The sequence below is a fragment of the Brassica napus genome, chromosome A1, assembly GCF_020379485.1.
Source record: "Brassica napus cultivar Da-Ae chromosome A1, Da-Ae, whole genome shotgun sequence".
NCBI lineage: Eukaryota > Viridiplantae > Streptophyta > Magnoliopsida > Brassicales > Brassicaceae > Brassica > Brassica napus.
In genome coordinates, this window is record NC_063434.1 from 23,363,480 (window position 1) to 23,391,398 (window position 27,919).

At 33.0% G+C, this 27,919-nt stretch overlaps 6 protein-coding genes across 8 annotated transcripts; 2 read left to right on the plus strand and 4 right to left on the minus strand.

Moving 5' to 3' along the window:
* The first annotated feature begins 5,425 nt into the window (after nucleotides 1–5,425).
* Nucleotides 5,426–8,712, plus strand: LOC106345729 (NAD(H) kinase 1). Its single transcript, XM_013784894.3, has 11 exons — nucleotides 5,426–5,620; nucleotides 5,934–6,105; nucleotides 6,194–6,313; nucleotides 6,454–6,635; nucleotides 6,878–6,991; nucleotides 7,104–7,198; nucleotides 7,305–7,411; nucleotides 7,500–7,573; nucleotides 7,656–7,734; nucleotides 7,829–8,136; nucleotides 8,224–8,712. The coding sequence occupies exons 1-11, from the start codon at nucleotides 5,591–5,593 to the stop codon at nucleotides 8,530–8,532; spliced, it is 1,590 nt and encodes a 529-aa protein (XP_013640348.1). The 5' UTR covers nucleotides 5,426–5,590; the 3' UTR covers nucleotides 8,533–8,712.
* LOC106345728 (protein RBL) lies at nucleotides 8,618–11,343 on the minus strand. 3 transcript variants are annotated; one of them, XM_022720507.2, is made up of 7 exons: nucleotides 11,104–11,343; nucleotides 10,972–11,025; nucleotides 10,808–10,906; nucleotides 9,655–10,742; nucleotides 9,320–9,563; nucleotides 8,949–9,143; nucleotides 8,618–8,857 (listed from the first exon to the last, which is right to left on the minus strand). In XM_022720507.2, the coding sequence occupies exons 2-6, from the start codon at nucleotides 10,988–10,990 to the stop codon at nucleotides 8,953–8,955; spliced, it is 1,641 nt and encodes a 546-aa protein (XP_022576228.1). In that variant the 5' UTR covers nucleotides 10,991–11,025; nucleotides 11,104–11,343; the 3' UTR covers nucleotides 8,618–8,857; nucleotides 8,949–8,952. The 3 variants fall into 3 exon arrangements, with proteins under 3 accessions (XP_022576228.1, XP_013640347.1, XP_022576225.1); XM_013784893.3 differs by having other exon boundaries at nucleotides 8,949–9,146; XM_022720504.2 differs by having other exon boundaries at nucleotides 8,949–9,146; nucleotides 10,972–11,044; nucleotides 11,104–11,274.
* Nucleotides 11,344–11,497: 154 nt separating this feature from the next.
* On the plus strand, nucleotides 11,498–12,046 carry LOC106345717 (photosystem II 5 kDa protein, chloroplastic). The gene has a single exon (XM_013784887.3). It carries the CDS (start codon nucleotides 11,616–11,618, stop codon nucleotides 11,934–11,936), a length of 321 nt encoding a protein of 106 aa, XP_013640341.2. The 5' UTR covers nucleotides 11,498–11,615; the 3' UTR covers nucleotides 11,937–12,046.
* A 2,877-nt stretch (nucleotides 12,047–14,923) lies between these two features.
* On the minus strand, nucleotides 14,924–16,795 carry LOC106403378. Its single transcript, XM_022694318.2, has one exon. The coding sequence runs from the start codon at nucleotides 16,326–16,328 to the stop codon at nucleotides 15,099–15,101; it is 1,230 nt and encodes a 409-aa protein (XP_022550039.2). The 5' UTR covers nucleotides 16,329–16,795; the 3' UTR covers nucleotides 14,924–15,098.
* Nucleotides 16,796–22,239: 5,444 nt separating this feature from the next.
* LOC106405145 (peptidyl-prolyl cis-trans isomerase-like) lies at nucleotides 22,240–24,101 on the minus strand. Its single transcript, XM_048737583.1, has 2 exons — nucleotides 23,509–24,101; nucleotides 22,240–23,353 (listed from the first exon to the last, which is right to left on the minus strand). The coding sequence occupies exons 1-2, from the start codon at nucleotides 24,054–24,056 to the stop codon at nucleotides 23,092–23,094; spliced, it is 810 nt and encodes a 269-aa protein (XP_048593540.1). The 5' UTR covers nucleotides 24,057–24,101; the 3' UTR covers nucleotides 22,240–23,091.
* Nucleotides 24,102–26,111: 2,010 nt separating this feature from the next.
* Nucleotides 26,112–27,880, minus strand: LOC106400142 (peptidyl-prolyl cis-trans isomerase CYP19-1-like). Its single transcript, XM_048737580.1, has one exon. It carries the CDS (start codon nucleotides 27,150–27,152, stop codon nucleotides 26,298–26,300), a length of 855 nt encoding a protein of 284 aa, XP_048593537.1. The 5' UTR covers nucleotides 27,153–27,880; the 3' UTR covers nucleotides 26,112–26,297.
* Nucleotides 27,881–27,919: the final 39 nt, after the last annotated feature.

Here is a 27,919-nt window from a genome sequence, read left to right on the forward strand (position 1 = left end):
ACAAATATATATTTATATAAAATAAAGTAAATACCCGTGCGGGGTGCACGGATCAAAATCTAGTTATTATGAAAACTACCGTCCAAAAACTTCATAATCAACAAACCAGGATTTGCATGATAAAATCTAAAGCGTCATTGGAGTTATGGAATACAGAAACCCACTTGTCGTAATCCTGATTCACTAGAAGCGTGCACTTAGATGTAGTGGAACCGAAACCCCACGATCGCATAACCGCGTTGAGTTGAGACTTGAGACTGAAGGACCAGAAATAATAAAAGTCCTTTAAATTATAAAACAGCCAAGCGTTCCTGATGGACCCACTTATATCTGTAATCGCCAAAGTAAATGGTGTAATTGCTTCTAATCAATTAATTAGTAGGATTGATTTTGATTTGATAAAAAATATAATTAGGATTGGCTTTAAAAGTTTGTGTCATTAATAATTTAATAGAAATTTCAGTAAAACTTAAAATAATTTTTAAATTAGATAATTTTTGTATATTAACTCTTATAAATCTACAATCTAAAACTAATTAATATTTCATTGATCTATATCCAAAACTAATCCTACAATTAGTCAGTAATCAACTAATCATCACTAATCATCATATGCGAAAGATAAAATGGAGAAAGGAGTTTATTTTCTCTTGATTTGTGGTTTCTTTTCCTATATAGATGTGTCACTTATTGAAATTGAACTACTGTATCTTGAAAATTAAATTACCTAAGGTTTAAATTACCAGTGTAAGTTGTCAACAACAAAGAAAAAGAAACTACCAATATGTGTTGGTTATTTTTTAGTGGGTTTGCGGGTCAACCCGCCCTGACCCGTCCTGCTCCGCTGCGGATCGAATCATTTTTCGATTCAAAAACTCGATCCGCATAACCCGCAAACAAAAACTTTTATATCTGCACCCGTTCCGCCAAAACCCGCGGGTAACCTGCCAAACCCGTGGGTAATATTAACTATATTAAAAATAATTATTTTAATTAAAATGATTATTTTTTAATTATATAATAATTTTAAAAAAATAATATTAAAATAATATATTTATGATTAAAATTATATAAATATTTATTGTATTTTATATATTTTACGAAAAATGTTTTTTTTTTCAAAAAAAAGTTTTTTTCTTAAAAATTTGCGGGTTGACGGATATCCACGACTCAAATTCGACAGACTCGCATCCGCTCCGCGCAAAATAATCTCGAACCGCACCCACACCCGTGATCCGCACCCGCTCCAAGACGGAGCCCTCAGGTAATGATTAAAATTCCCCGCTAACTTATCTATACTATTATTTGCGAAGTAAATTTTTGTAACACAGCTCTCACGTTAAAGGTTAGAGCGGTTAATATCGTTTATACCCTTAATGAATAATTATATAAATTAGTCAAAAAATAAAAACGAATTTCAAATCAATCTGATTAAAAAAAGTGATTAAAACTAATAATAATAAGAATTATCTAAAATATAAATAATTAAAAACGAATTTCTATTAATACTATTATATTTATATTAGATAATTGACTATAAATAAATATAATAAAATTTTCAAAAATAAAAACATGTATTAAAACATAAGATAATTCTTAGATATATTATGTTGTTATCTGAAAATAATATTTTATTATAAAATTTATAGTTAGATATAAAACAATGTATATTAAAAGCTAATCAAATAAATATATTTTCTAAAATATATGTGAATGTTTTTAAAATTTAACACAACAGTAAGTATATATATATATTGATAAAAAATAATGAATATATATTAATAATATTTTATTTATATGTTATATTTGATAATTGACTATAAGTAAATATAATAAAATTCTCATAAATAAAATATATTTTTAAAACATAAGATAATTATTAAATATGTTGTGTTTTTATCTGAAATAATATTTTTTACTATAAAATACAAAGTATAATGTTTGATTTATCTTTTTAAAAACATAATTAATAATTTCTTATGTTGGTTTTGATTTAATAGTTATAAACAGATAAATATTTATAAGAACATTATGCCCGCATGTCCGGGAAGAACACCTAGTTTTCTAGTAATGGACAGACAATATATCTATGTTATAACTTATAACCAGGGGCACAGCTACAAGGTAAGGAGAGGGGTCAGCTATCCCTAGTCAAATATGAAAAACTAAATTTTGAAGCTTAGATATGTGAATAAAAGCTGCTCAGTTTAACTACTTTGTTTTGACCCCCCTTATCCGATACACGTCTTTGCACCATCTTATCTTTTTTTTTTTTTTTTTACTTTTTTCTTTAACTAATTTGATTCTAAAAGTTCAATTTTAAAATGAACAATAAGTCAAACTCTTTTCAAATGTTTTCTTATGTTTTTCTGCTTGTTTACGTTCTCAGTGGACCTTTAAAACATCCATTATAGAGAATATATTTCTTTTGCGGTACCATCATTCACTTTATTTTCTTCAAGTGGCATAGTAAAATCTTCATTAAAATCTAAAAATCACAAATATAAAACTGAAAAGGAAAAACCTAACTTTTTTGTCAGTATATAACTTTTTAATTGGAAATTTAGAATATAAAACATAATTAAAAATTTTAAAAAGAAATAAAAGTTATTTATTGGTTCAACCAGTGGTTCAACCGGTATCGGGTTCCGGGTTCTACTGGATTTTTGTGGGTTTTTGCGGGTTTCTAAATATTGGGTTTTTCACAAAACCCAAACCGGAATTTTTCTGGATTGCCGGGTTTACCGGTTCAACCGCGGGTCCGGGTCGGGTTTCAAAACACTGCTTTTGCCACATATTTTTTCTTTCGGCTGTTTACTTATTTTTGCAATTTATTTTGTTCATTTTCCATTTTTTAAAACTTTATTTAACAATTAATTTTTAAACACATTCTTTCAAATATAATTTTTAAAAATTCAAACAGCTTAATAGTTTATGTTACAAATACTTTTAAAATATTATTAATAAATTAAATTTTAATTTTAATTTTAATTTAATTAATTTTATGATTCCGGTATAAATATTTTTTGGCTCCGTCACTGCTTATAACTAATGATCGAACAAAAGCATTAAAGGTTTTCGATCACAAAATCGTTAGGTTTGACCATTTCTTTATACCATTTCTGTTTATATCATTTTTTACATCTCGCTAATTTAAATCATCATCTTCATAGAATAGTACAAAAAGTTTTGCGGTATCAGTTTCTTCTTAACGAGAAACGAGTTTCAATAGGGTAATACCAGGGCCGGCTTAGATAGGGAGTGAGTGGTGCGACTGTTCTGGGTCCAATCCGTTGTCTCCCTATTTTTTAATAGATAAGTGTCCGATTTTTTTAAAAATACATGTATTTTATATTAAAAACAAAAAAGGGGTCAAATTTTTTTTATATGAAAGCGTTTTTTATTTCCATAGATTTATTTTTAAAAATAATTCTTGTATTTTGAAAAAAACATATATCTATCAGATTTTTTAAAGAAAAATAATAATTTGAAAATTAATTTTTTTTTTTTACTCCAGAGTCCATGATATTATTAAGCCGGCCCAAGGTATTACACTGGGGTATATAAAAAGACTTGACTAACTCTAAAAGAAAAGACCAAAGTTAAGCAAAAAAAGAAACTCTAAAAGAAAAGACTTTTGCAACTTCTGGTTTGTGTGACGTGATCTCATTCGTATAATGGTTGGTTAAGTTATTTATGATTTTTTAATCGATATGGTTCAAACATGTGAACATGTAATATATATGGCATATTATTATTTTAGGGGTTGATGTTTTAATAGGGTATTAATATAAAAACATGATCGAAAATTCGGTCAGTATATTATATTCGATCACGCAATGATCAGTTAACAAAGTATTCGGAAAGATAATCATATAAACGAAATTAATATCTAAATTATGCAAATGGAATTTTCAAATCAACCACAATCATAGAAGAGAAATTTCAAGGATAAATATAAGAAATATTTTATCACGAATATAGTTTTCAAAGATCAAAATGACTAACAAAATTTTCAGACCTTATATGATTAACTAATCTAATTTAGTGTTTAGATTTAAAAGATGAAGTTTTGAGTTGGAGTTTATAATTTTTTAAAATAAATAAATAAAAACTAAGAAAATAAAAAATCGTTTTAATAAGAATTTTGTATTTCAAAATATTTTTATACTTGAAAAAGAAATTAAAATTTAAAAATTCGAATTCAAAAACTTATTATTCGAAAATATTTTTTTTAATTTATGTAAATAATTAGATATATTTAAATATATATAAAATAAAGATAAAATAGTTTTTTTACCCTTTTTAATAAAATAAATTCCGGTCATTTTCTTCTTCATGATATTTTTTGATTAAAAAACATATTTAATGGTCATCTTAGAAATTTGTCCATCATACAATTAGTCAAAGACCTTTTCTCTGGAAGTTGGAAAACGAGTTGGTCTTTTCTTTTACCATTGATCTAAGATGATGTTTTGTTAGAGCATTTTCATTGCATGGGTTCTTATTTTAGAATATCTAACTAAATATAAGGAAAATAACAATTAATTGAATGAATATTTCAAAATGTTGAGATACATATTTAGAAGTATTTTTAAGTATATCATTTTAAATATTTCTGGGTGGATATCACAACATTTTGAGATAGTGATCCAATCAATTGTTACTTTTTATTTTATTTCTAGGTTAGATATTTATTTTAAACTAAGAACCCATACAATGAAAATGCTCTAATGGGTTTCTCCTCTACCCTCATATACTTGCTAGTATTTGTTTCTTTCTTATTTTGAAAGTCTTTGCTTGCCTGAATGTCTCTATTATTATTTTTTTGATTTTTCTCATATTCTAATCATTCACTAGCACTTAACAAAGTTTTGGTAAAATAAAAAACATAATTATACGAGCAAAAGATGTAAAGTTGTGTTTTATCATAGAAGTGCTTGATACCACCTCCCCAAAAGGTGGAGATAGATGAATCATTATTCTTTAGTCTGAATGAAGGAAGCATCATCACCTCCCCCAACTTCACATATGTCTCACAAATCATTTACCCCAAGCAAGTATATTCTTCTCCATTAGCAAAGCATGCATGAAAGTATATGAATTTCATCGTGGGTTTATTATATTTGTAAACAAAAAAGTAAGATGACCCAAAAAATATTTGAACTTTCCATGAAAATATGTAAATAAAAAGGGAGAACATATTATTAAAATGTAATGTTTATGAACAAATGTAAAACAGAGCAAAAATGTGACTGTAAAAATTGTAAACTATAATGATTATTGAAAGAAAAAAGTCTACCGTTGCATATACAGTATCTTTTTCATAATAATTATTTTTCTGTTTTGTTTTTGTGGTTGTATATTTAAAAACAGAGAATATTTTAGTTGAGGGGTCAAAAATGTGTTCTGGTCGTTAAGTTGAAAGAAATTACTGTTTCAAAAAAAAAAAGAAAAAAAAAACTTGGATTGATGCTTACCTTACCCAGTTACGACTCTTTCTATATAAATCTGCCGTCTTGTCAAAACAAATCCATAAGCTCCCTTTTTTCATTTCTACCTCTTGTCGTCTTCGATCATAGAGAATTCAATGTCGTCGAACTACAAGCTCAATCACACTGTACTTCATTTTCCTCTCCTTCCTCGCTTCTCTGTTTTAGTCATCGATCACCACTCTCTTTCCTCTGCTTTTTCTTTTGCGTGTGTTTATTCAATCTCTCTGTTTTTTTTTTGTTTTTTTCGTCTTCAATTTGAGATATTTTTAAATCAAACTTGTAAAAAGATTTCTCTTTTATGATCGCCCCAAATTTTGGTTCATTGAGAATGTGCACGAAAGTGTTGTTCCTGTCGTCTATCTTCAAAGCTCATGTTTTTCAATCACAACATTGTTTAAAGTATTTGACTTTAAAAAAAAAAAAAATTTCTGTGGGCAGGATTCATTGGGCAATGGAGATGCAAACAGTTTGCGATCAAACCCGGAGAATGCTTTCAGTGATTTGACTTCACTAGCCCAATCAGAGAAAGCAGTTGAGGAGCTTCTTATTCAACAGACTCCTATGCAGGCTTCAGATGATCACCTCATTGAGTTCTCTGAGGCCTTGAGAAGTAATGTTGAAGCTAAAAGCCTCATGCTTTGTGTGTTTCTCTTGTCATTAGGAACTTACTTCTTTTTCTAATTGCATATTCATTATAGCTGTTGCAAAGGCTCTAAGAGGATCTGCTGAAGGGAAGGCATTGGCTCAAGCTGAGGCTGCTGAATGGAAACGTAGATATGAGCTGGAGAGGTCTAAGAACCTTGACTTGCTACGTCAAGGTGTCTTTTCTTCTTTCTAACTATCTTTGAAATCATTTACTCTCTCTCTCTCCAAGTCCAAGTGTCTTCGCCAATTAGATCTAGTCGTTTTGCTATTATTGGCCATGGATGTAACAATAGTTTACTGGCTTGTATTACAGCACCTTTAAATGAAGAAGCTAATAGCATGGAGATGGATCATATAGCCAAGTCTCCACGGCTTCATGTTCCGGAAAATGGGAAATCAACAAGGTATTCCTTGGAGCGTATCTGCGCTCATGAAGTGCTCCAAGATTGTGAGCCTAACAGTCCTATTGGGTCTAACAACAAACTGAAGCGAAAGGTAGTTTATTGTTTTGGTCCAGTTATTTGCTTATTATATCTTGTTGGTATATGCAAAGTCAATAAACATAATTAGGCAATGTATTTGTTGGACTTGCACATTCTCTCTGCACTCACCAGACGTTGAACATCGATTTAGATGAATATTGCTCTTTTTGCTGTATCCTGTTGCATTCAAAAATCTCTCTCCTGTCTCTACTTCACGTTCGCATATAGTGTATTACATTTTCAACGTTGATGCAGGCATCGTTTAAGCTTTCATGGGGATGCAAGGGGCAGGCCAATGATCAACACAAGAAAGATATCGTCTCGTTTGAGAGTGGGAATATCACTACAGCAGACCGCAGTAGTAAACAGGTAAACCAGTCTTTGTTTCATTGCATCTATCCCATTGTTTTAGTGAAGGCAAATACACAGTTGTTCAGTATGTAGTAGACTAACGTAAAACAACTTTGTAATATTCATTCAGATTTCACTGACATGGGAGACCAGTCCACAAAATGTTCTTATTTTCACTAAACCTAAATCGACTTCTGTACAAGTTCTTTCTGTGGAAATGGTCAGGTCAGTATCTAAGAAACCATAGGATCAGTTTCAGTACTTCTCTCAGAATGTCTGTTGAAATGTAAAATTTTTTGCTTAAGATAAAGTAAACACATATTGATTTCAGATGGTTGAGAGAGCAGAAAGGGTTAAATGTTTACGTTGAACCACGAGTGAAGGCAGAACTTTTATCCGAATCAAGTTCCTTTGACTTTGTACAAACTTGGGAAGATGGTAAGATATTTGATATATGCTCTACATTTTAATAAAGCTTAGAGACATAATGTATATGAAAGCTTCATTGATAATTATGTTTATGCAGACAAAGAAATTTCACTTCTACACCCAAAGATTGACCTTGTTATAACTCTTGGTGGGGATGGTACTGTTCTATGGGTAATGTCACATCTCAACTCAAGTTTATAACACTTCACATCTGTATCCTTCTTTATAACATGAAACGTCTTAATGATTACAGGCAGCATCGATGTTTAAAGGACCAGTGCCTCCAATTGTTCCATTTTCCATGGGATCTCTGGGATTCATGACTCCTTTCCGTATCCTTCATATTTTATTTTAGCTATAAGAATCAGTTGCATTAAGCATCATTATCTGTCACTAGAAACTTTTCTTTAACTCTTTTGATCCCAGATAGCGAACAATACCGAGAATGTCTTGAAGCGGTTTTGAAGGGTCCACTCAGTATAACACTACGACACAGGTTGCAGTGTCACATCATCAGAGATAAAGCTAGGCATGACTACGAGACAGAGGAGAACATGCTTGTTCTTAATGAAGTCACCATCGACCGTGGAATAACTTCTTTCCTCACAAACCTTGAATGCTACTGCGACAACTCATTTGTCACATGTGTGCAAGGCGACGGACTCATACTATCTACAACATCTGGTAGCACCGCGTACTCGCTTGCAGCTGGAGGGTCAATGGTCCATCCACAGGTAATATGCCCCATCATGAACTTCATCTGCTTAAGCAATGTCAGTTCTTAGATGGAAGACAATAGTTCTAAACTCTATGTTTTGCAGGTTCCTGGGATCTTGTTCACACCCATCTGTCCGCATTCTCTGTCGTTCCGCCCACTGATATTACCGGACCACGTGACAGTGAGAGTGCAAGTGCCATTCAACAGCAGAAGCTCTGCTTGGGTATCGTTTGATGGGAAAGGCCGGAAACAGCTTGAAGCAGGGGATGCACTGGTGTGTAGCATGGCACCGTGGCCAGTCTCAACGGCTTGCCAGGTCGAATCCACTAATGACTTCCTACGCAGCATCCACGACGGTCTTCACTGGAACCTAAGAAAGACTCAATCTTCTGACGGCCCTCGTGAAACTTAAAAACAAATTTATCCAGGACTCTTCGTTTTAAAAACCATACACACATAGTCCTGACATCTATCTATCTATCTGGTTGTATCCATTGTTTGTTGTAAAGGAAATGTATTCTGTAACTGTTATGAGCAATAATTCTGTTAATGTGATGATCAAAGTTAATGAATCAAAAGATGTTTATGTTCCCTCTCTATCTCTTTCTCTAAACTGCTTAAAAATTGTCTTAATACACGCTTAAATTTAAGATCCTGGCTACATATATTCCTAGTGTGCAGAATCCAGCTTGATTCACAGCGCAGATGTGTCGTGGTAGAGAAGAACACAGCATTGCCTGCAATCAAAACATTCAAATAAAAATGATTCCATATCTTAAGCTTGCTGCAACTTTTTTATGTTGCATACATATAGGTTAGTAGACTTACTTGGTCAATAATATGCATCGTCGTCATCATCACCACCACCATTTACACTCTCATCGATTTCTTGATCGCCTACTGCTCTGCTTTTCTCTCGTACTGTTCTTCCTGAAGCTTTTGATGCCTTTGCTTTCTCCGCCTGCAACTCCATGGCTTTCTCTGATGGTTTCCTTTTTCTCTTTCCTCGTGTTTCACCCATTTCTTCTACAATACAGAGCCAAATGCATTAGTAAATAAAGATCTAAGTCTATGGAATAAAACATCACAGATTCATACATCTATCCACAATACTATTCACACATATATTCTCCCAGTATGTAATGTAGGGGAATTCATAAACTGTCTTTTTCATATGAAGCTGTTACGATCTTTCTCACCTCCTTGTGGACTTGATACAAGGTCTGTCACATGTCCATTCTGAACAGCCTCTTCGGAAGCAGGAGATGCAGATATACGAGCTTCGATTAACTTTAACTCGTCTTGCTCCTCATTTGTATCTGGGATCGGTTCAGCTGGAAGGTAGCGGAGTTCCTCCACTGACATATCTGAATCACTGAAAGCATCCTTTTCCACTGTCTCTATGTCAACTTCCTCATCTTCATTAACACTTGATACTTTCACCTACACACATACAACCACATATATTCAGGTAAACAGGTGACAGAGTAATTAACAGAGAATCCTTATGCAATCTATCCATTCAATTTCTCACCTTTCCTGTCTCAGGCATCAAATCAAATTCATCTTCACGTTCCACATACTCTTCATTCTCCTCAAGCTCCTTGAAATCAGGAGCAAACGCACTCCAGTTCTCTGTGTAATCTTTTGCCCAAATGTACACTAGACCGGTCAAGGAAACAGAGACGATTACAGGATGGACAGGATGCCAAGCAAGATCAATCAAGGCCTCCTTTGGACCTTCTAGTATTTTCACGAGATGCCCCGCTCGATCCCATATGTAGATCTTATGTTCTCCTTTGCATGCAGAACCTCCAACGACCCACTCACCATCACCGCTGAAACAAGGCGCTTTCCAATGCATCTTGGTAACTAAATCTTGGAACTCCCTGAAGAGCGTTAAGCATTTCGATCCAACAGTCTTCATTTTCTCAACACCATCAACCCCATCTACGTTCTTACCCAAGTCCTCAAGTGATCTAAGCACATCTTTAGCTGGGAGAAGATTCTCATATATCCTGATGATGCGGTCGTGCGAATTCGTGAGAAGATACTTCCCGTCCCTGCTAAACACTATGTTCTTCACCGCAGACCCACCAGACACAGGAACCAAAGCAAGAACTCGAACACTCTTATAATCAACAATAAGTATCTCCCCTTTAGCATTCCCCACATAAACTAAATCCCCACACTTGTTAAAGCACGCTGCAGCGGGAGAGAAAGGAGGACCTGACTCCGCACATTTACTGCGCTGCGGAGGAGCTAACACATCAGGCATCTCAGGCACACACACAGGAAGCAAAGTCGTGCAGCCAATCTCAAAGTCAACAATCATGGGAGCAGAAGAGAGCGGGCACGCGAGGCAAAGAGAAGGCGAACTCAAGCCAGGGTTGAGACGAGCGTGTAAAGGAGTCTGCTGAAGAGTTGTCCTAGCAATCTTGTCTCCAGTGGAGACATCCCAGAGAGTTAACGACTTGTCTGCAGCTGAGACAAGCAAACGGTGTCCATACTTTGACCAAGAGACACTTGTAATCGCAGCAGCACAATCGTTATCACGAAGCACTTTTGCAATGCCTCTGGTTTCGAAGTCCCAGATGACACAGCTCCCATCCGCACATCCAGCTATCAAACAAATCAAAGATAACATCAAAAACGAGACACATAAGGCTTAAAGGAGACAACTTTACCAGCGAGAAGAGAACCACGGTGATTAAAAGCAACGCACTTGATGACCCCATGCTCCAGATACTCTTCGATCACCTCTGGAAAGTCTCCTTGCAACGGATCTACACAGAGAGAAAGTGAATAAGTAACTAGAACTGTTTGAGAAAGGACTGTGAATCGAGCTCACCTATGATCGGAGCATTCATACTCTCTTGCTTTGTCTTCAATGCGAATTGCTTTTCTACAACGCAATCAAAAACCTTTAACGATTATAAGAGCCGTGAATCAGAGAAGATTAGGGTTTTATGAGTCTCTTTACTTGATTCCTCGGAGGGAGAAACGAAATCAGAGAAGCAATGCGAAAGCAGGATTGAGGTATTAGAGGGAGAAATCGAAGAAGCTTGGCTTCGATTCGAATCTCTCGAGGATGAACAAAGGAAACTTGAGAGCGAGAGCGATTAGTGTCGTTTAAAACTGTGTATCCGGTTAAATACGGGTCGGGTGCTACCCGGCCGGTCTTATAATTCGGATAGGTTGTTTATCTGACGAAGATATTATTAATCTTTTGGGCTTACTATTTTGTATGGACCCACATGTGGTCTTCACAACTGCGAGAGCGCCTCGCGAATTATTCGCAACAAAGATAGAACGTGACACGTGGCAACAGACCATTTGCACAAAAAATCATATTTGGATAAGAAAATGGATAATATTCACCACAAACTTAAATTATTCACAAACTTCTTAAAACACATTCCACCTTCTCGCACGCATATACCCAGAGCTAGCGAGTGATATTTGGAGAGTAGAATCAAACGTAGGATTCAAGCAATGGCATCGATGACCATGACATCAACATTTCTCCCGGCCGTAGCTAAGCTTCCGTCAACCACCGGCGGACGAAGGCTCTCGGTGGTCAGAGCCTCGACGAGCGAGAACGCAACCAGCTTACAAGTCAAGGCCAAGGAGGAACAGAGCAGCACCACAATGAGGAGGGATCTCATGTTCACTGCTGCAGCTGCGGCGGTCTGTTCCTTGGCTAAGGCAGCCATGGCTGACGAGGAGGAGCCCAAGCGAGGAACCGAGGCGGCTAAGAAGAAGTACGCTCAAGTTTGTGTCACTATGCCTACCGCCAAGATCTGCCGTTACTGATTCAACTATCCACCTTTCATGTCTCTCTCTCTATCTCTCTCAATTAAGTTTGGTATGTAATCATATATATTTGATCATTATCTTTCTACAAGAAATCGTTTTTCACCATATTCAACAAGGTTTACAAAAGCAATGCATAGTTATTACAAAATAGTGTTCCGACAACTAGAGATTAAAACCAAACCGCTGTAGGTTAAAAGACCAATACTGATTCTAAAGAAGCAAACCAAAAAAGACTGAGATGTCCACCTGACAAGTAAGTCTATGAAGTGACTAGCCTCTAACTAAGAGGTGAGAGTACCTTCAATCACCTGCAAACGCAGACCAATGCCTCTCTCTCCCCAAAAACAATCCCAGTCTCGTCCTTAATAATGCATTCACCAGCTCCCATTATCACTGTATACCCTCTTGATGATGTCATCTGAGCAACACTCAACACATTTCTCTTTAACCCAGGAACAAAAAGAACATTCTTGATAGTCTTCCTCACTCCCTTCATTACAATACTGACATCTCCTCTCCCTTCTGCCCTGATAACCAGTCTACCAGCTAATCCAACACGACCCCTGTATGTTGTCTTTTTTTTTTTTTGAACAACTGATAATATCTATCTTATTAAAACTCAAGTACAAAATTGGAGTGTTTGGAGACTTTAATAGGACTTTTAAAAATTTGGAGTGTTTGGAAACATGGATTGCACTCTTTTAAAAAAAAATATTTTTGTTTGAAAACAAGGATAGTAGTATTAAGAAAAAAAGTAATGGGCTTATGTTTTTTTAAAAAATTGAAAGTTATCTAGGCCACTTTTAAAATATACCAAAATGGGTCAATCTAATTCCCTAAAAATTTTTTTTCTAAACTAACCATAAAACAAAATTTAAACTTTATATACATATTTCAAATCAAAATAATAATTCAAATTTGATTTATATCAAAAATTGATTCAAAAATATACATATATTCAAAAATGGATTTTTACTAAACTATTTTTCAATAACCATTATAAAAAAATATTGTCAATATATATAAGAAAAATATAATGCAAAGCCCAATTTGAAATACCAACTCAAATTATGGTTTTCATATTTCATATTAAGTTTTAAAAATATAATATATGTAATTATTTATATGATGGTATGTATAAAATACTATTAATTATATGATTACTTATATGATGGTACATATAAAATACGATTAATTATATGATGATAAAATACGATATATAATAATGACTAGGGATGGGCTTTTGGATACCCATACGGGTTTAGTTCTGATCGGTTTGTATTTTGGGTTTTCGGGGTCAAAGATTTCAGCCTTATTAGAATGTTTCTAAATTTTGGTTTGAGTTCGATTTGGATCTTTGCGGGTTTGGTTTGGGTTTGGATAACTAATTTAAATTATTTTTAAAGTCTTAAATCATTATATATTTTAAATTTCTCAAAATGTATAAATAAAATAATATATTACGTATAAATTTGAATAACATATGTCATAATACTTAAGCTTAACATATCAATTGGCTTGATTTAAAATTTTGGATACGAAATCAATAATTATTTTAAGTATTTTTGGTGATTTGAGTATACTTTAACTATTTCAGATATTTACTTTTGACTATCTATATATATTTTTAAGTATTTAAACCAATTTAAAAGTATCATTTTTGATGTTTTATATACGTTAAATCTAAAAATAATTAATATATATAAGTATATAAATCTATTTTTAGATAAATTCGGATGCCCAAATACTTCGGTTCGGATCAGATTCGGTTCTCTAAATAACAAAATTTTGAATAATTAGAATATTTAATCAATTTATGTTTGGGTTTGGTACTATATCTTTGGATCGGTATTGGTTATGTTCCTCGGATTCATTTTTCCAAATCTTAATAATTACATGAAAAATAAATATCAACATATTTTTCAAAATATACACCCGCGCGCCTGCGCGGATCAAAATCTAGTTAAGACTTAAAAGGAAAGACAAAAGAGTTTAGGCCCTAATGGGCAGGCCCAGAACCATTACAAGAAGAAACTGAAGAGGCCCCTGTATGTTCTGTCTAAAGTCGTGAAATACTTCACCATGTGATTCGAAGCACTGGTGTAAATCAATCTTACTGTATTCACTCGTCACGGTGAAAATACACATAAACCGCAAACCCTAATTAACTTCTTTGTGTCCGGTTTAACGTAGTGGCTCGGTTATGGTCCGGTTTAAAGCAATTAGAGAATGTATTTACTAATTAGCTTCGATCAATTATTCGCCTCGGTTCATTCGTATGGTAAAAATTCAACACATTTGAAGTTTTCAAATCAGTTCACTTGTCTATAAAGATTAAGCATTGTTTGGAACTTTGCTAAATCAATTTTTGGCCAAGTCTGGTTTAATTTAGGTTAGTTGACCCGGTTAAGTAAGTCTGTCCACTTTCCAGCAATTGAGTTGGTGATGAATGATATTGAAAATTAATCAGAGCAAGATGAACGCAACAATAATTGACTACACTTCTATTTATATAATAGTGACACAATATTCAAAACCCAAGTAGCTAAATATCCTCAGCTGTACCATCTTGGTTATCGGTTCGGTTTAATACAATTAGTGAATATCGGTCAAGTATTCGACTCGGTTACATACGCGTCGTAAATCTGGTTGGTACACAAGTTTTCAAATCGGGATGTGAGTTGATACTTGATATGGTTCAATTTATATGGGTTGGTAAGCGAAGAAACAAGAATAGTTTTTGGAATTAATACCAAGCCATGGTTAAAAGAACAACGTCTAAGTTGGATTTAATCTTAATTGTAAAAATTCTTTTAATTTTTTATGATTTTTTTTATTTTTAAAATATATTTTATTGGAACTATTTTAAGAGCTTTTAGATTAAAAAAAAACATAAAATTTGATTTTATATTTTCGAATAGAATTCCGAAGAGTGATTTATGATTTAATTAATAAAATTATAAACTTTCAGAATTCATCTAAAATTATCTAAAAACTCAATGAAATTTATTCTTAATTCAATAGAACCCATCGAACTAGTAGAATTCAAATTTAAACGAACAGAAAATAAAATCACACAATGACACCAAACTAAAAAAGAACCACAAACGTCCACCTTAATAGTCAAGTCTAGTACCAAAGTGAAAAGCAGGAAGCTAATTAAGAGGTGCGGTTACCTTTGATCACCTCCAAACGCAGAGCCATATCTTTCACATCCCACGTAGTATCCCCATACACTGCCCCAGTCTCATCGCTTATAATGCACTCACCACCTCGTCCCTCTCTAAACGAACAGCCGTATGTCTCCATCTGACTAAAACTCAGCACGTTTCTCATAATCTCAGGAACAAAAAGCACATTCTTGATCGTCTTCTTCTTCTTCCCTCCCTTCATCACAATCTCCACATCTCCTTTTCCTTCTGCCTTGAGCACCGCCCCATCCTTCAACCCAACCTTCCCTTTGTGTGTCCTGTCAAGAGCCGTGAAAACATTCTCATACGGAGTCATGTGGATCGTGGAGAAGCAAGAGACCATCCACATGTCCTCATCATAAACCAAATCAGTTTTGCTTATCACCGCAGCCATCACATAATCAACAGCGATCTCTTCCTCCTGAGTACCTTCAATCATGTTCAAACGCAGAGCTGGTCCTTTCTTGTCCATCACGGCATCCCCAAACACCGCCCCCTTCCGATCGAAAAAAACGCACGTGTCCCGTTTCGATTCTAGTGAGTAACCTCTTGCTATCATCAGATCGATACTCAAAACGTTCACGTTCAACCCCGGAACAAAAATCACATCCCTCATCGTCTTAGTCTTGGTCTTCTTCCCTTCCTTCATCATAATCCTCACGTGTCCTCTACCTTCAACCCTGAGAAACGTTCCGTCTGCTAACCTAACCTTGCCTTTGTGTGTTCTGTCCAAAACGGAGAAGTGCTTCTCGTACCGTGACATATGATTCGTCGTACCCTTGGCGCAGATCATCCACATATCCTCATCATAGCTCAACTCATCCACACCTTCTACTAACATCAAGTACTCATGAACTTCTTCCTCCTCTAACCTACTACTTAGTCTAGCTTGCTCGTTGCTCTTTTTGAGCATATCCCAAACGTCTTTGGACGAAGAAGCGGAGAGAGTCTTCTTGAAAGCGGAATCAGTGAGAGAAGATTGCATTACCTGAAGCGCGTTCATGTCTTTAATCACGAGATCTCTCCATTGAGAGAGTTCTTGGGATTTAATCGTTGCCGATACCTCTGGAATCTTGGATGGATCCGGTGGGACTCCGTTTTCGACGACGTCCCAAAGTCCTTGCTCGGTTAGAGTCGCTTTCGTCGTTAGAGCCCATGTTTCGTAGTCAAAGCCCTCTGAGAAACTCGCTGCCGCCATAGCCGTAACGGTTAGGGTTTTTTAACTTTTTGTTTTCTCTTGGAGAAAGAGGAAGCGAATAAACTTATATAGCCTCCCTCACACGATCATCCTCTTTTAATAATAGTTAGACGTTACTTAACCGTAATCCCTAAATTAATTTTGAAATAATTATAACCAAATGAAACGTTTCGAGTTACCAGACGGTTTTGATTTTACTTTAATGCCTTTGCAAGAATCCTAATGAATGTGGTCAAAGTTTGATTGGTAGAAAGTTTTTAATTATTTTTATTTAAAGCACTTTTGGTAAATTATAATGGCCATAGAAAGGAAAATACTCCCAACACTTACCCATCATCCTCATAAATATACTTTTGAACTCATTGATTTAGAGTTCTCTCAGTCTACAAAAGTTTCATCTTTTGTTTTCAAAAGACCAACCGATCTTTTCATTAACAAATATTTAATGATAGAGATTTCTGTATAACACATACAGTATTAACAACATATACATTAACTAACGCTCGATTTGCAAAAGTTATGATCTCTTTTTTCCTCATCTAGATGGTGGAAACAATCATCTTATAACAAACTAGATTTTTCACCCGCACATCCGTACATATATATTTTCATTTTATAAATATATAACGGATACCATCGCAAAACTTTAAAAGATATATATTTACATTTTAGTGTTATATATTGTGTAAATCTATAATGTTATTGGTTATGTTTCTTATTCGATATTATTAATGTATAATAATTTATTTTATATATTTTACTTTATTATTAATTGTTATTATATGTTAACATATTTTCGAGTTTGGTAAAATAAATTCATAGTATAAAATAAAAAAATTGAGAATCTCCTTCATTTTTTCTAACTTTTACAGACGGAATACAATTCATTTTAAAATTTTATTTAGTTATACTATAAAACTGATATTTTCTTAGCATAATTTATATTTCTATGTTATTTATTTTAGTATATTGTTGGATTTTATGAGTAAATACATTATAATAATACTATAGTATTAATTATGAAATCAATCTCTGCATTAATTTAAAAATATTTTAAAATTTTATTAAGATTTTGTTAAGTTTTTTCAACATATTTTGTTATAAGTAAAAATAAAATTTAAATTTATAGTTAAAATTTATTTATTAATATCTATATAATTTATAAGATTTTTTAGAAATGTTATATATTAAATAGATTAACTTAAATAGTCAAATAGATGTAATTGATGAAATAGACCTAGTATGAATTTTTATGGTATTTCTTTTAATAAAGAAGATATAGAATATGATTATAAAATTTGAAAAATAGCATACACTTTTATTTTATTTTTTTTATAATAAAATTTTGTTTAAATTAATCTATAATAGTATATATTATTAATTACAAAATTAATAAATGGTATTAATTTAAATAAAATATTTTAAATTTTTAAAAAGATTTTGTTAGATTTTTTCTTAACATTTTGTTATAACTAAAAATAAAATTTGAATTTACAGTTAAAATTGATTTATTATTAATATCTTTTTATATTGAATAGATTAATATTAAATAAATGTAATTAATGAAATAGACTTAATAAGGCTAGTATGACTTTTTATGATAGATAAAAATGGTACTTCTCTTTTAATAGAGAAGACTAGGTGACCGGGCATAACAAAATTCAAAATATAGAATAAATAGTGTATAGTTTTAGAAGTAACAAATTTTACATCTTAATACCACCGTCTTTGTGAGAAAGCATCAGTCATGGAGAAAAGCTGGTACTCAATATTTGACATTGACGAGAGGGAACAAAGTAACTTCAGTATCAAAAGGTAGTTATTGTGTATATGTATAATTGCAACGTCCCAAAATAATTTGTGTGTTTAAGAAGAAAATTTCAAGAGGGATTTTATATTGTAATAAGTTAAGTCATTACAAACGAATTAAGAATTTAGAAACATTAAGGTAAATTGATATTTAAAATTTCAATAATTGTGATAATAACTTGGACAAAAAATGTTTAAAATAAATAAGGTAACATACATTTAAACTATTCATAAGTTACTTTGCAACTTGCACATGTCAAATCAGAAAACGACATGTGCAATAGGAAAATAGCTGAAGAAAAAAAAAATGATGATATAGCTCACATTCCCAAAGAACATATAGAACTTCTTATTATAATTTAAAACATATGATAAGCCAATATAAATAATTTTATAAATTTATTTATAATTTAATAAATGATTTATAAAGCATGCATGAAATTTATTAGATATTAATAGTTATTATGATACTTTATATACAAATATAAGGCTTTCTATACGTATATAAAATCATTATATCAATTCAAATAAACATTTTTGTTTCTTATTTTATGTAATTTATAAATATATAAAAAATTTGATCACATTATTACTCTTTCATAGTTTCAACAATTAGTTACCATAAATAATTATTTCTAAAATTATGTAGATTATTTGAAAAGTGGTAATTGAATTATCCTTTCCATTTAGATATAATTATAATAAATAAAATCCTCAAATCATCGGCCAATCAAATTATAACAATTTGAAGAGTTCATTTATGATCGACACGTAATAAAAAAATCACTTATATGACTTCTCAATCAATATGTAGTAGGTTTATATTTTTATAAATAATTTATAACATTTTATAAATTATTTTAAAATTCTGATAAATTTATTCTTTAAACAACGATAAATAATTTAAAAATAATATTAATAAAAATGTTTGGATTTTGTTATATTTAAAATAGTTATTATATAACTATATTCGAATACAATTCATCAAGTAGCGTATAAAACTATTATAATTATCTTATATAAAATTCCGTTCATTATATTTTATAGTTTATAAATATTGAAAGTAATAAATAAAACATTATTAATCTTTCAATAATTTAGAGAATTAGTTTCCATAAATTGTTATTTGTAATATTTTTTAGATTATATGGCACGTGATGTTAAATGATTTTAGACTTACCTTAAATTTTAGATCTAAACTAAATAAATAAAAATTAAGAACAATCGACCAATCAAATGATAACAATTTCTTGAAACTTTACCTATGAGCGACACATCACCAGAAATCACTAAAGTGACTTCTCTTTCAAAATATGGAATAAATAGTACATAGTTTTAGAAGTAACAGATTTTATATTATCATTAATTAGAATTGTATTGTATATGTGTTGTAATTCTTTATTTTAGGTGAATAATATTATTTTTACATAAATAATATCGAAAAATTTATGTAGACATATTAAAAGAAAATATAATAAAATTGAAAATATTATCCATAAATAATATAAATTGTGAAGTACAATTCTTTGATCAAAAAATTTCTTAAATTTTGTAAGCAATTGGACGGGTTAACATTATTTGATAGATCTATAAGTTTCTAAATTTTATTGAACAGAAAATAATTTTAAATTGATATACCGTCATCGAAATAGTCGAAATACTTGATTCGTAAGCTGTGAAGGTATACCGCGCATCCGCAAAATAGTCGAAATATTAAATTGAAATTGTCGAAATATTAAATTGACATACCGCACATCCACAAAATACTTCTCCAGAACTTCACTCGGAAATTCATCAGCTGTTCCAACAAAATTTGTTTGAAAGAAACCAATTTTGTACGGATGCGCGGTTGTCCGATAATCACCAATAGCATCGTACAATTTGAATAACTGGACGACCTTCGCATCGCCCTCGATTAGTTTCCCTTCAAATTGTTTGATGAGCTGTTCACCAACTGAAGCATGAATTCTTGTCCCCTACACGAAGATGAGATAAAGTTATATGACTTAGATTGAGAACAAAAGACTAAAGACGATTATGAGTTGTAAAAAATGTAGTAATCTACTTACTTCTTTATCAACGAAAACCATTCCGATGGTGTTTCCGGAATCTTTGTTGTAATTTCTCCACAAGTGAAGAATCCCTAACGTCAATATGTCATGTATCTTTACATGGTTTTAATTGCCTGATAAAAGACACTCGGTGTTTGGGAGGTTGAACTATTGTCATACTGTTTTAAAAAATTTGATATCTTCACAACACTGTATTGTATTGTATGTAAGACCTTGGGAGTATCTTTATATATAGTCAACTTTTCATAATAAATGACGTTTGAATATTTATTTTCCGCAATAAATATTAAAATAGATTAAAAAAAGATATTAACTCTACATTGTCATAAGCTGGTTTGCATTTAATATATATAAGAACTTGCGCAAGTAATGCATATTTAAAACAAGGCAAGAAAGATTTAAAAGTTGAATTAATGTGATACTAACTTGCGCAAGAAATGCTTATTCTCAATAAGGCAACTTTATATTGTCGACCTTTCAAAAATAAATGACGTTGCTATATTTGTTTTTCATAATAAATATTGAAAAAGATTAAAGAAAGTTATCCCCCTATTAACTATTTCACCGGGAATTTTATATTGTAATAAGGTAAGTCATTATAAACGAATTAAGAATTTAGAAACATTAAGGTAAATTGGCATTTAAAATTTTAATAAATGTGATAATAACTTGGGCAAGAAATGTTTAAAATAAATAAAGTAACTTACATTTAAACTATTCATAAGTTACTTTGCAATTTGCGCAAGAAAAAAAAATTATTCATAAGTTACTTTGCAAAATAAATAAGGTAACTTACATTTAAACTATTCATAAGTTATTTTAAAATTCTAATAAATTTATTCTTTAAACAACGATAAATAATTTAAAAATAATATTAATAAACATGTTTGGATTTTGTTATATTTAAAATAGTTATTATATAATTATATTCGAATACAATTCATCAAGTAGAGTATAAAACTATTATAATTGTCTTATATAAAATTTCGTTCATTATATTTTATAGTTTATAAATATTGAAAGTGATAAATAAAACATTATTAATCTTTCTATAATTTCGAGAATTAGTTTCCATAAATTGTTATTTGTAATATTCTTTAGATTATATGGCAAGTGGTGTTAAATGATTTTAGACTTACCTTAAATTTTTAGATTTAAATTAAATAAATAAAAATTAAGAACAATCGACAAATCAAATTATAACAATTAAATTGAAACTTCACCTATGAGCGACACGTCACCAGAAATCACTAAAGTGATTTCTCTTTTAATATACAGGGGGATACTTTACTTTATCAATACTATTAAAAAGGAAGGAGCCCTAAAAAATCTACTTAAAGCAAGTCATAGTTGGACCATTTCATTTAATTAGATATCCTATTATTTCTCATACTACTAACTTAATTATTCTTCAGTAAAAGCAAATTAGTCATAAAAAATGGTACTAACCTAATTATCTACTTATACGTTTACTATATACGCATTATTCCATCATAAATATTTTGAGCTAATATTAAATAATGTCCACCCTATATTTATATAGTATATGGTTACTTGTGATTTATTTAATAGATAATATCTTCGAAGACTATAAACAAAATATAATATCCATTGTAAAAAATACATTTTTACAGAGATGAACCATTATTTTATACTAACCTTATTAACTAAACTGATTTCATTAACCATGTTATATATATGAATACTTCAACATTATCATTCACAAATTAAACGATGTTTGTCACAACTTAATATTCCAAGTTGGTTGTATTATTTTAATACCAAACCAGTTCCTATAAAAATCCATACATATGATTATGGTCTACATAAAACCGGTTCAATCTTTCCATCTGCTATATTTTCAGAAAATGACTATTTATTTTCGGTTCTGTTAGATATTTAGTCTAACCAATTATAAATCGGTTAGTGATAACTTCTAAAACTTTGAAAACACTTTGTTATTTATTAACACTATATCGATACTTTAAAACATGTTAGCAGTAGAATTGTGTTTTAGAACAAATCTACTTATTTTAAAACATAATATTATTTTGAAAATAGTTTTGATACTATGTGTTATATTAAACATAGTTATATATATTTGAAATAAATAATTATATACATAAATTATACTTTTGGTTAACTAAATTATTTATCAACCAAATAAAAATATTCGGGTAATTCAAGTTTTCGTGTTATCCGGTTTATAAATAGTATTTTTAGGATATGTGGTTATTTAAAAATTGAATGTAATTAATATTTTTAAATATATAATTTTTATTTAAAAATTTAGGTACTCATTTGGTTCTCGGTTCGGTTTCAATTTTTCGGTTATAGATTTATGATTTGCTATATTATTTATGCAATTCAATTCAATTTTGGTTTTTCAGCTTGGAATAGTTTGGTCCGTGGTTTTAGATAAATGTGCTCAAACTTATACACTATCTTATATAGAAATTCGTTTACAATATATTTAATTACAAAAACAAACCCGCGCTTTCCAAACGCGGGTCAAAATCTAGTTTACCAAGTTTAAAGCCGCAGGAATTTTCATATCGGCCTAACCTTAAGATTTAACTAACAAGAATCATCGTTAAAAACACTTGTGACGATAATAACGTTTTTAACATATTTATGGAAATTTGTTCTCCTACTACGTAGCAGTTATAGCTAAGATTTATGGATATCACTCATTAGTCGATGGTAGCGAATCCAAATTCGAGTGGAACAGACCGAAATCAAATCCAAACCAAGAATATTAAAGACACACGAAACATCCAAACGACCACTTTTTGTTATAGGACAAAGACAAAATACAAATCTCTAAGACCTACGAAATTTGACCGCAGTCGGCAATCACCACACGCTTTGTAGGCACGCCATTAAGATACATCATCAGTTCGAGCGACCTCCTTCTCAATGTTCTCAATCATATCCAATCCCTCAACAACTTGGCCAAACAGGACGCACTCCCCGTCGAATTCCACAATCTTCCTCAAGCAGATCATGAACTGAGTCTGAGATCCGTTGGTGTTTGGTCTACAGTCCCACATGGTGAGTATACCTGGACCGGTGTGCATCTTGATGAAGTTCTCATCGTCGAAAAACCTACTTCCGTAGATACATTCGGCGAATCCAAATTTTTTTTAGTGGATGCACAAATGCTAGAATAGTGTAAACTTAGATGTGATTATAGGTGTAGGCATCAAATTTGTTAAGAAATGTAATAAATTTTAAAGTTATTATGGGGCAAGTGCACCTACTCTCCTCTACCTAGGTTGGCCACTGGTTCCTCCCAGCCACCAATGATATCTCCTCCACACAAGGTATAACCAGGGAACACCTCGTGGATGATTGATCCCTTGTAGTGGAGTGGTTTACCGAACTTCCCAATGCCTTTCTCGCCTGTACAGAGGGCACGGAAGTTCTCTGCCGTCCGTGGAGTTGTGTCGGCAAAGAGCTCCATCACTATCCGACCAGCCGGTTTTCCGTCCACGGTCATATCAAAGAAAACCCTAGGATTAGCCATTTTCAAAGATGGATCAAAGAGTTTAGTATTTTCAGATCCATATCCCTTTTTAAAGCCACCCGCAGGAGGATGAACATGGGCCTTGTTAACGTTCAATCCGCCACCAGCCAGTGGTACGAACTGGCCAAGAGGATTAACGTTAATTGTGAACCCACCACTAGCCTGCGGATGAACGTGGGATCCATTGTCGTTTAATCTGCTACCAGCCGGTGGTACGAGTGGGCCAACAGGGTTAAAGTTAACTGTGAATTTACCACCCGACATTGTAACGGCGGCTCTGTCGGTTTCATTAAATCGAAAAGTAATTTCCATACTCATCTGGAAAAATTAGGGTTGTTTTGCTAGAAGAGGAGGAAACTAGTTCCAAGCAAAATTGAATTTTAAAACTCTTAAAATTTAAAATATTATTGAATTTGTAATTTAAATTCTATTTTATTTGAACTATCTGTTGGGGCCTTTTAAAATAGAGTTCCGGGGAGGACTGATTTGTGATTTTGTAAAACTTTCATAATTCATCTAAAAATTATCTAAAAACTCAATGAAAATCAAATAATTCTAAATCAACTCAAATGATAATTCAATAGATCCATCGAACTAGTAGAATCCGATTTTAAACGAACAGTAAATATAATCAGACAATGACATCAAACCAAAAAAAGAACCACATACGTCCACCTTACTAGCCAAGTCCTGCACCAAAGTGAAAACATGAAAGTAATTAACAGGTGAGGTCCAGGTCCTCCAAACGCAGACCATGTCTTTCACATCCTTTCTTCACGTTCAATCACGTTCAAACACAGAGCTGGTCCTCTTCTCTCATTGCCCCACACAGTATCCCCAAACTCTGCCCCGGTTCGGTCAACAAAAACACATTTGTCTGGTTTCGATGCAATTGTATAGCCTCTCGCTATCATCAAATCAAGACTCAACACATTTCTGTCGAACTCGGGGACAAAACTCACATCCTTCATCGTCTTCTTCTTGCCTCCCTTCATCATGATCTTCACATCTCCTCTTCCTTCGATCCTAAGATGTTTTCCGTCTGGGAACCCAAGCTTGCCTTTCTGTGTTTTGTCCAAAACAGTGAAGTACTTCTCATACGGAGTAAGATGATTAGTGGTACCATTGGCGTAGATCATCCACATATCCTCACTGAACTTGTCCACACCTTCCTCTCCTTCCTCCTCCCTAATCAACTTCTCTAACCTACTTTGCGTCGCTTGTTCGTTACTCTTTTCGAGCAGATCCCAAACTTGTCTGGCCGAAGAAGCCGAGAGAGTCTTCTTGAAAGCAGAATCAGTGAGAGAAGATTGCAATACCTGGAGGGCTTTCATGTCTTTCACCACGAGATCTCTCCATTGAGAGAGTTCTTGGGCTTGAATCGTCACAGATAGCTCTGGAATCTTCGATGGATCCGGTGGGACTCCGTTTTCGACGACATCCCAAAGTCCTTGCTCGGTTAGAGTCGCTTTCCCCGTTGGCGCCCAGTTGTCGTAGTCAAAGTCATCGGAGAGACTCGCTGCCGCCATAGACGTAACGGTTAGGGTTTCTTTAAAACTTTTCTTTTTGTTTTCTCTTGGAGGAAGAAGAAGCGAATATATATAGCCCTCACACGAACATTTTCCTAATTTTTATATAGTGACACTTTACATAACCGTAAGTCCTATATTAATTTTGAAATAATTAACCAAATGAAAATTCGAAACGGTGTTGGTTTACTTTAATGCATTTGCAAGAATCCAACGAATTTGGTCAAGATTAAGATTTAAATAATATTTTTTAAACTTGCTTGAGAGTTTTCTCAGTCTCCATCTTTTTTTTTTCAAAAGACCAACCCATATTTTTATTAACAAATATATAATGGTAGAGATTTCTGTCATAACACATGTATATATCAACTCTATTGCTCGATTTGCAGAACTTATGAGCCTTTTTTTTTCTCAGCCAAATGGTGGAAACAATCATCTTACAGTTTCATCCCGTTACCACCTCAAAGCCGGCGAAATAATCATATTTGATTAGATGTAACTCTAATAAGCATCATCCTTAAAAAATAATTACTTGTGATGATAATAACGTTTGCAACAGTTTTTTTTTGTTTTGAAATTTGCTCTCATAGTAGCAATAATAGCTAAAGACTTATGTTATCTTTCATAATTTGATGGTAGGGAATCCAAACTCTAGTGAAACACACCAAACTCAAATCCCAAGAACAAAAAACAAAGCACATATACATTAACTTCAACGCTCGATTTGCAGAACTTATTATCCCTTTTTCTCATCTAAACGGTGAAAACAATCATCTTATCACCATTACCTTACTTTATTTACCAGCTTAAAGCCGCCGGGATTTTCATATCGGCCAAAAGCTTAAGATGTGACTCTAATAAGAACCATCGTTAAAAACACTTGTGATGATATAATAACCAATAATATCACTAATTATTCTTATTCAATGGTAGCGAATCCAAACTCGAGTGAAACATACCAAAATAAAATCCAAACCAAGAACAAAAGACACACAAAACATGAAAACAAAAGGATAAAAATCTCTGAGACCTAGGAAATTTGACCGCAGTCGGCAATCACCACGAGCTTGTTAGGCACGCCGCTAAGATCAGGTCGGCCGACCTCTTTCTCAATGTTCTGAATCACATCCAATCCCTCAACAACTTGGCCAAACGCGACGCATTCTTGGTCAAATTCCACGATCTTCCTCAAGCAGATCATGAACTGAGATCCGTTGGTGTTTTCTCTACAATTCCACATGGTGAGGATACCTGGACCGCTGTGCGTCTTGATGAAGTTCTCGTCGTCGAAAAACCTACTTCCATAGATACATTCGCCTCCTGGTTCCTCCCCGCCACCAATGATATCTCCTCCACACAAGGTATAATTGGGAAATACCTTGTGGAAGATTGTTCCCTTGTAGTGGAGTGGCTTACCAAACTTCCCAATGCCTTTCTCGCCAGTACAGAGGGCACGGAAGTTCTCTGCCGTCCGTGGTGTTGTGTCGGCAAAGAGCTCCATCACGATCCGACCAGCTGGTTTGCCGCCCACTGTCATATCAAAGAAAACCCTAGGGTTGGCCATTTTCAAAGAGGGATCAGAGTGTTTAGGGTTTTCAGATTCATATTTCTCTTTGACGCCACCAGCCGAAGGAGGATGAACATGGGCTCCATTAACGTTTAGTTCATTGGCAGGTGGTACAGGTAGGCCAATAGGGTTAACGTTGATTGTGAAACCACCACTAGCCTGAGGGTGAACGTGGGATCCATTGTTGTTTAATCGGCCACCAGCCGGTGGAACGAGTTGGCCGACGGGTTTAAAGTTAACTGTGAATCCACCACCTGACGGAACGTTAATTGTAAAGGCGGCTCTGTCGGTTTCATTAAAACGAAAAGTAATTTCCATGTTCTGAGATGGATCAGATAAATTTAGGGTTTCTTCTGCGAGAAGAGATTCGCAGCTGTATGGAAAGAGGAACTAGTTCCAAACGATTAAAAAAGGAAGAAGCCACTGACCTTGGATACACGTGTAAAGATCTTAAAGTGTATAGATTCACCGTGGATAAAAGAAAGCATGTTTATATTTAGACCAAAAAAATGAAGTATGTTTATGTAAACATTTTTTTTAATCTGTTAAACATTGCTTTCAGAGGTGGAATATCCGAGTAGAGTTACGATAAATGTTATAATTTAATGTACTTTAGGCCATGTACATCAGTGAACCTTATGGGAGGGATTCACAAAACATTTTTTTATTATTTTTTTTTTCTGTTTGAATTTTGTTTAAAAAAAAAAAAAAAAAAATTAATCGGACCAATCGCGGGCCGCCACGTGCCGTGGGACCCGCGCTACAGTGTTGACCCGGGTTCACTGCAGTGAACTTGCAAGAGACAGGTTCACCACTTTTACTTATTTTAATATTTTTCTTTTTCGAAAACCGTGTGAACTCCCCCATTGAACTCTCAATGGAGATGCCCTTACGGTAGAAATCATTAGATATCCACGTGATGGTCAACTGAAAAATCTTTTATTATTACTTTATAAAAATAATTAATTGATAACTTTTTAATACTTAACCTATACTAGATTTTGACCCGCGCTTGGAAAGCGCAGATTTGTTTTTGAAATTAATTTTTAAACATATTTCTATATAAAATAAGGGGTTTTTGCAAA

What these genes read in the sequence shown, in the direction of transcription:
- LOC106345729 (XM_013784894.3), top strand. Translation starts at nt 5,591, where the DNA reads ATGTCGTCGAACTACAAGCTCAATCACACT. An exon ending in CCTTGACTTGCTACGTCAAG is followed by an intron (nt 6,314 to 6,453) that starts GTGTCTTTTCTT and finishes CTTGTATTACAG; the next exon opens with CACCTTTAAATGAAGAAGCT. An exon ending in CAGACCGCAGTAGTAAACAG is followed by an intron (nt 6,992 to 7,103) that starts GTAAACCAGTCT and finishes ATATTCATTCAG; the next exon opens with ATTTCACTGACATGGGAGAC.
- LOC106345728 (XM_013784893.3), bottom strand. An exon ending in TGATGCCTGAGACAGGAAAG is followed by an intron (nt 9,564 to 9,654) that starts GTGAGAAATTGA and finishes GTATGTGTGTAG; the next exon opens with GTGAAAGTATCAAGTGTTAA. An exon ending in TGTATCAAGTCCACAAGGAG is followed by an intron (nt 9,147 to 9,319) that starts GTGAGAAAGATC and finishes TCTGTATTGTAG; the next exon opens with AAGAAATGGGTGAAACACGA.
- LOC106345717 (XM_013784887.3), top strand. Translation starts at nt 11,616, where the DNA reads ATGGCATCGATGACCATGACATCAACATTTCTCCCGGCCGTAGCTAAG.
- LOC106403378 (XM_022694318.2), bottom strand. Translation starts at nt 16,328, where the DNA reads ATGGCGGCAGCGAGTTTCTCAGAGGGCTTTGACTACGAAACATGGGCT.
- LOC106405145 (XM_048737583.1), bottom strand. Translation starts at nt 24,056, where the DNA reads ATGAGTATGGAAATTACTTTTCGATTTAATGAAACCGACAGAGCCGCC. An exon ending in GGAGGAGATATCATTGGTGG is followed by an intron (nt 23,354 to 23,508) that starts CTGGGAGGAACC and finishes CATCCACTAAAA; the next exon opens with AAAATTTGGATTCGCCGAAT.
- LOC106400142 (XM_048737580.1), bottom strand. Translation starts at nt 27,152, where the DNA reads ATGGAAATTACTTTTCGTTTTAATGAAACCGACAGAGCCGCCTTTACA.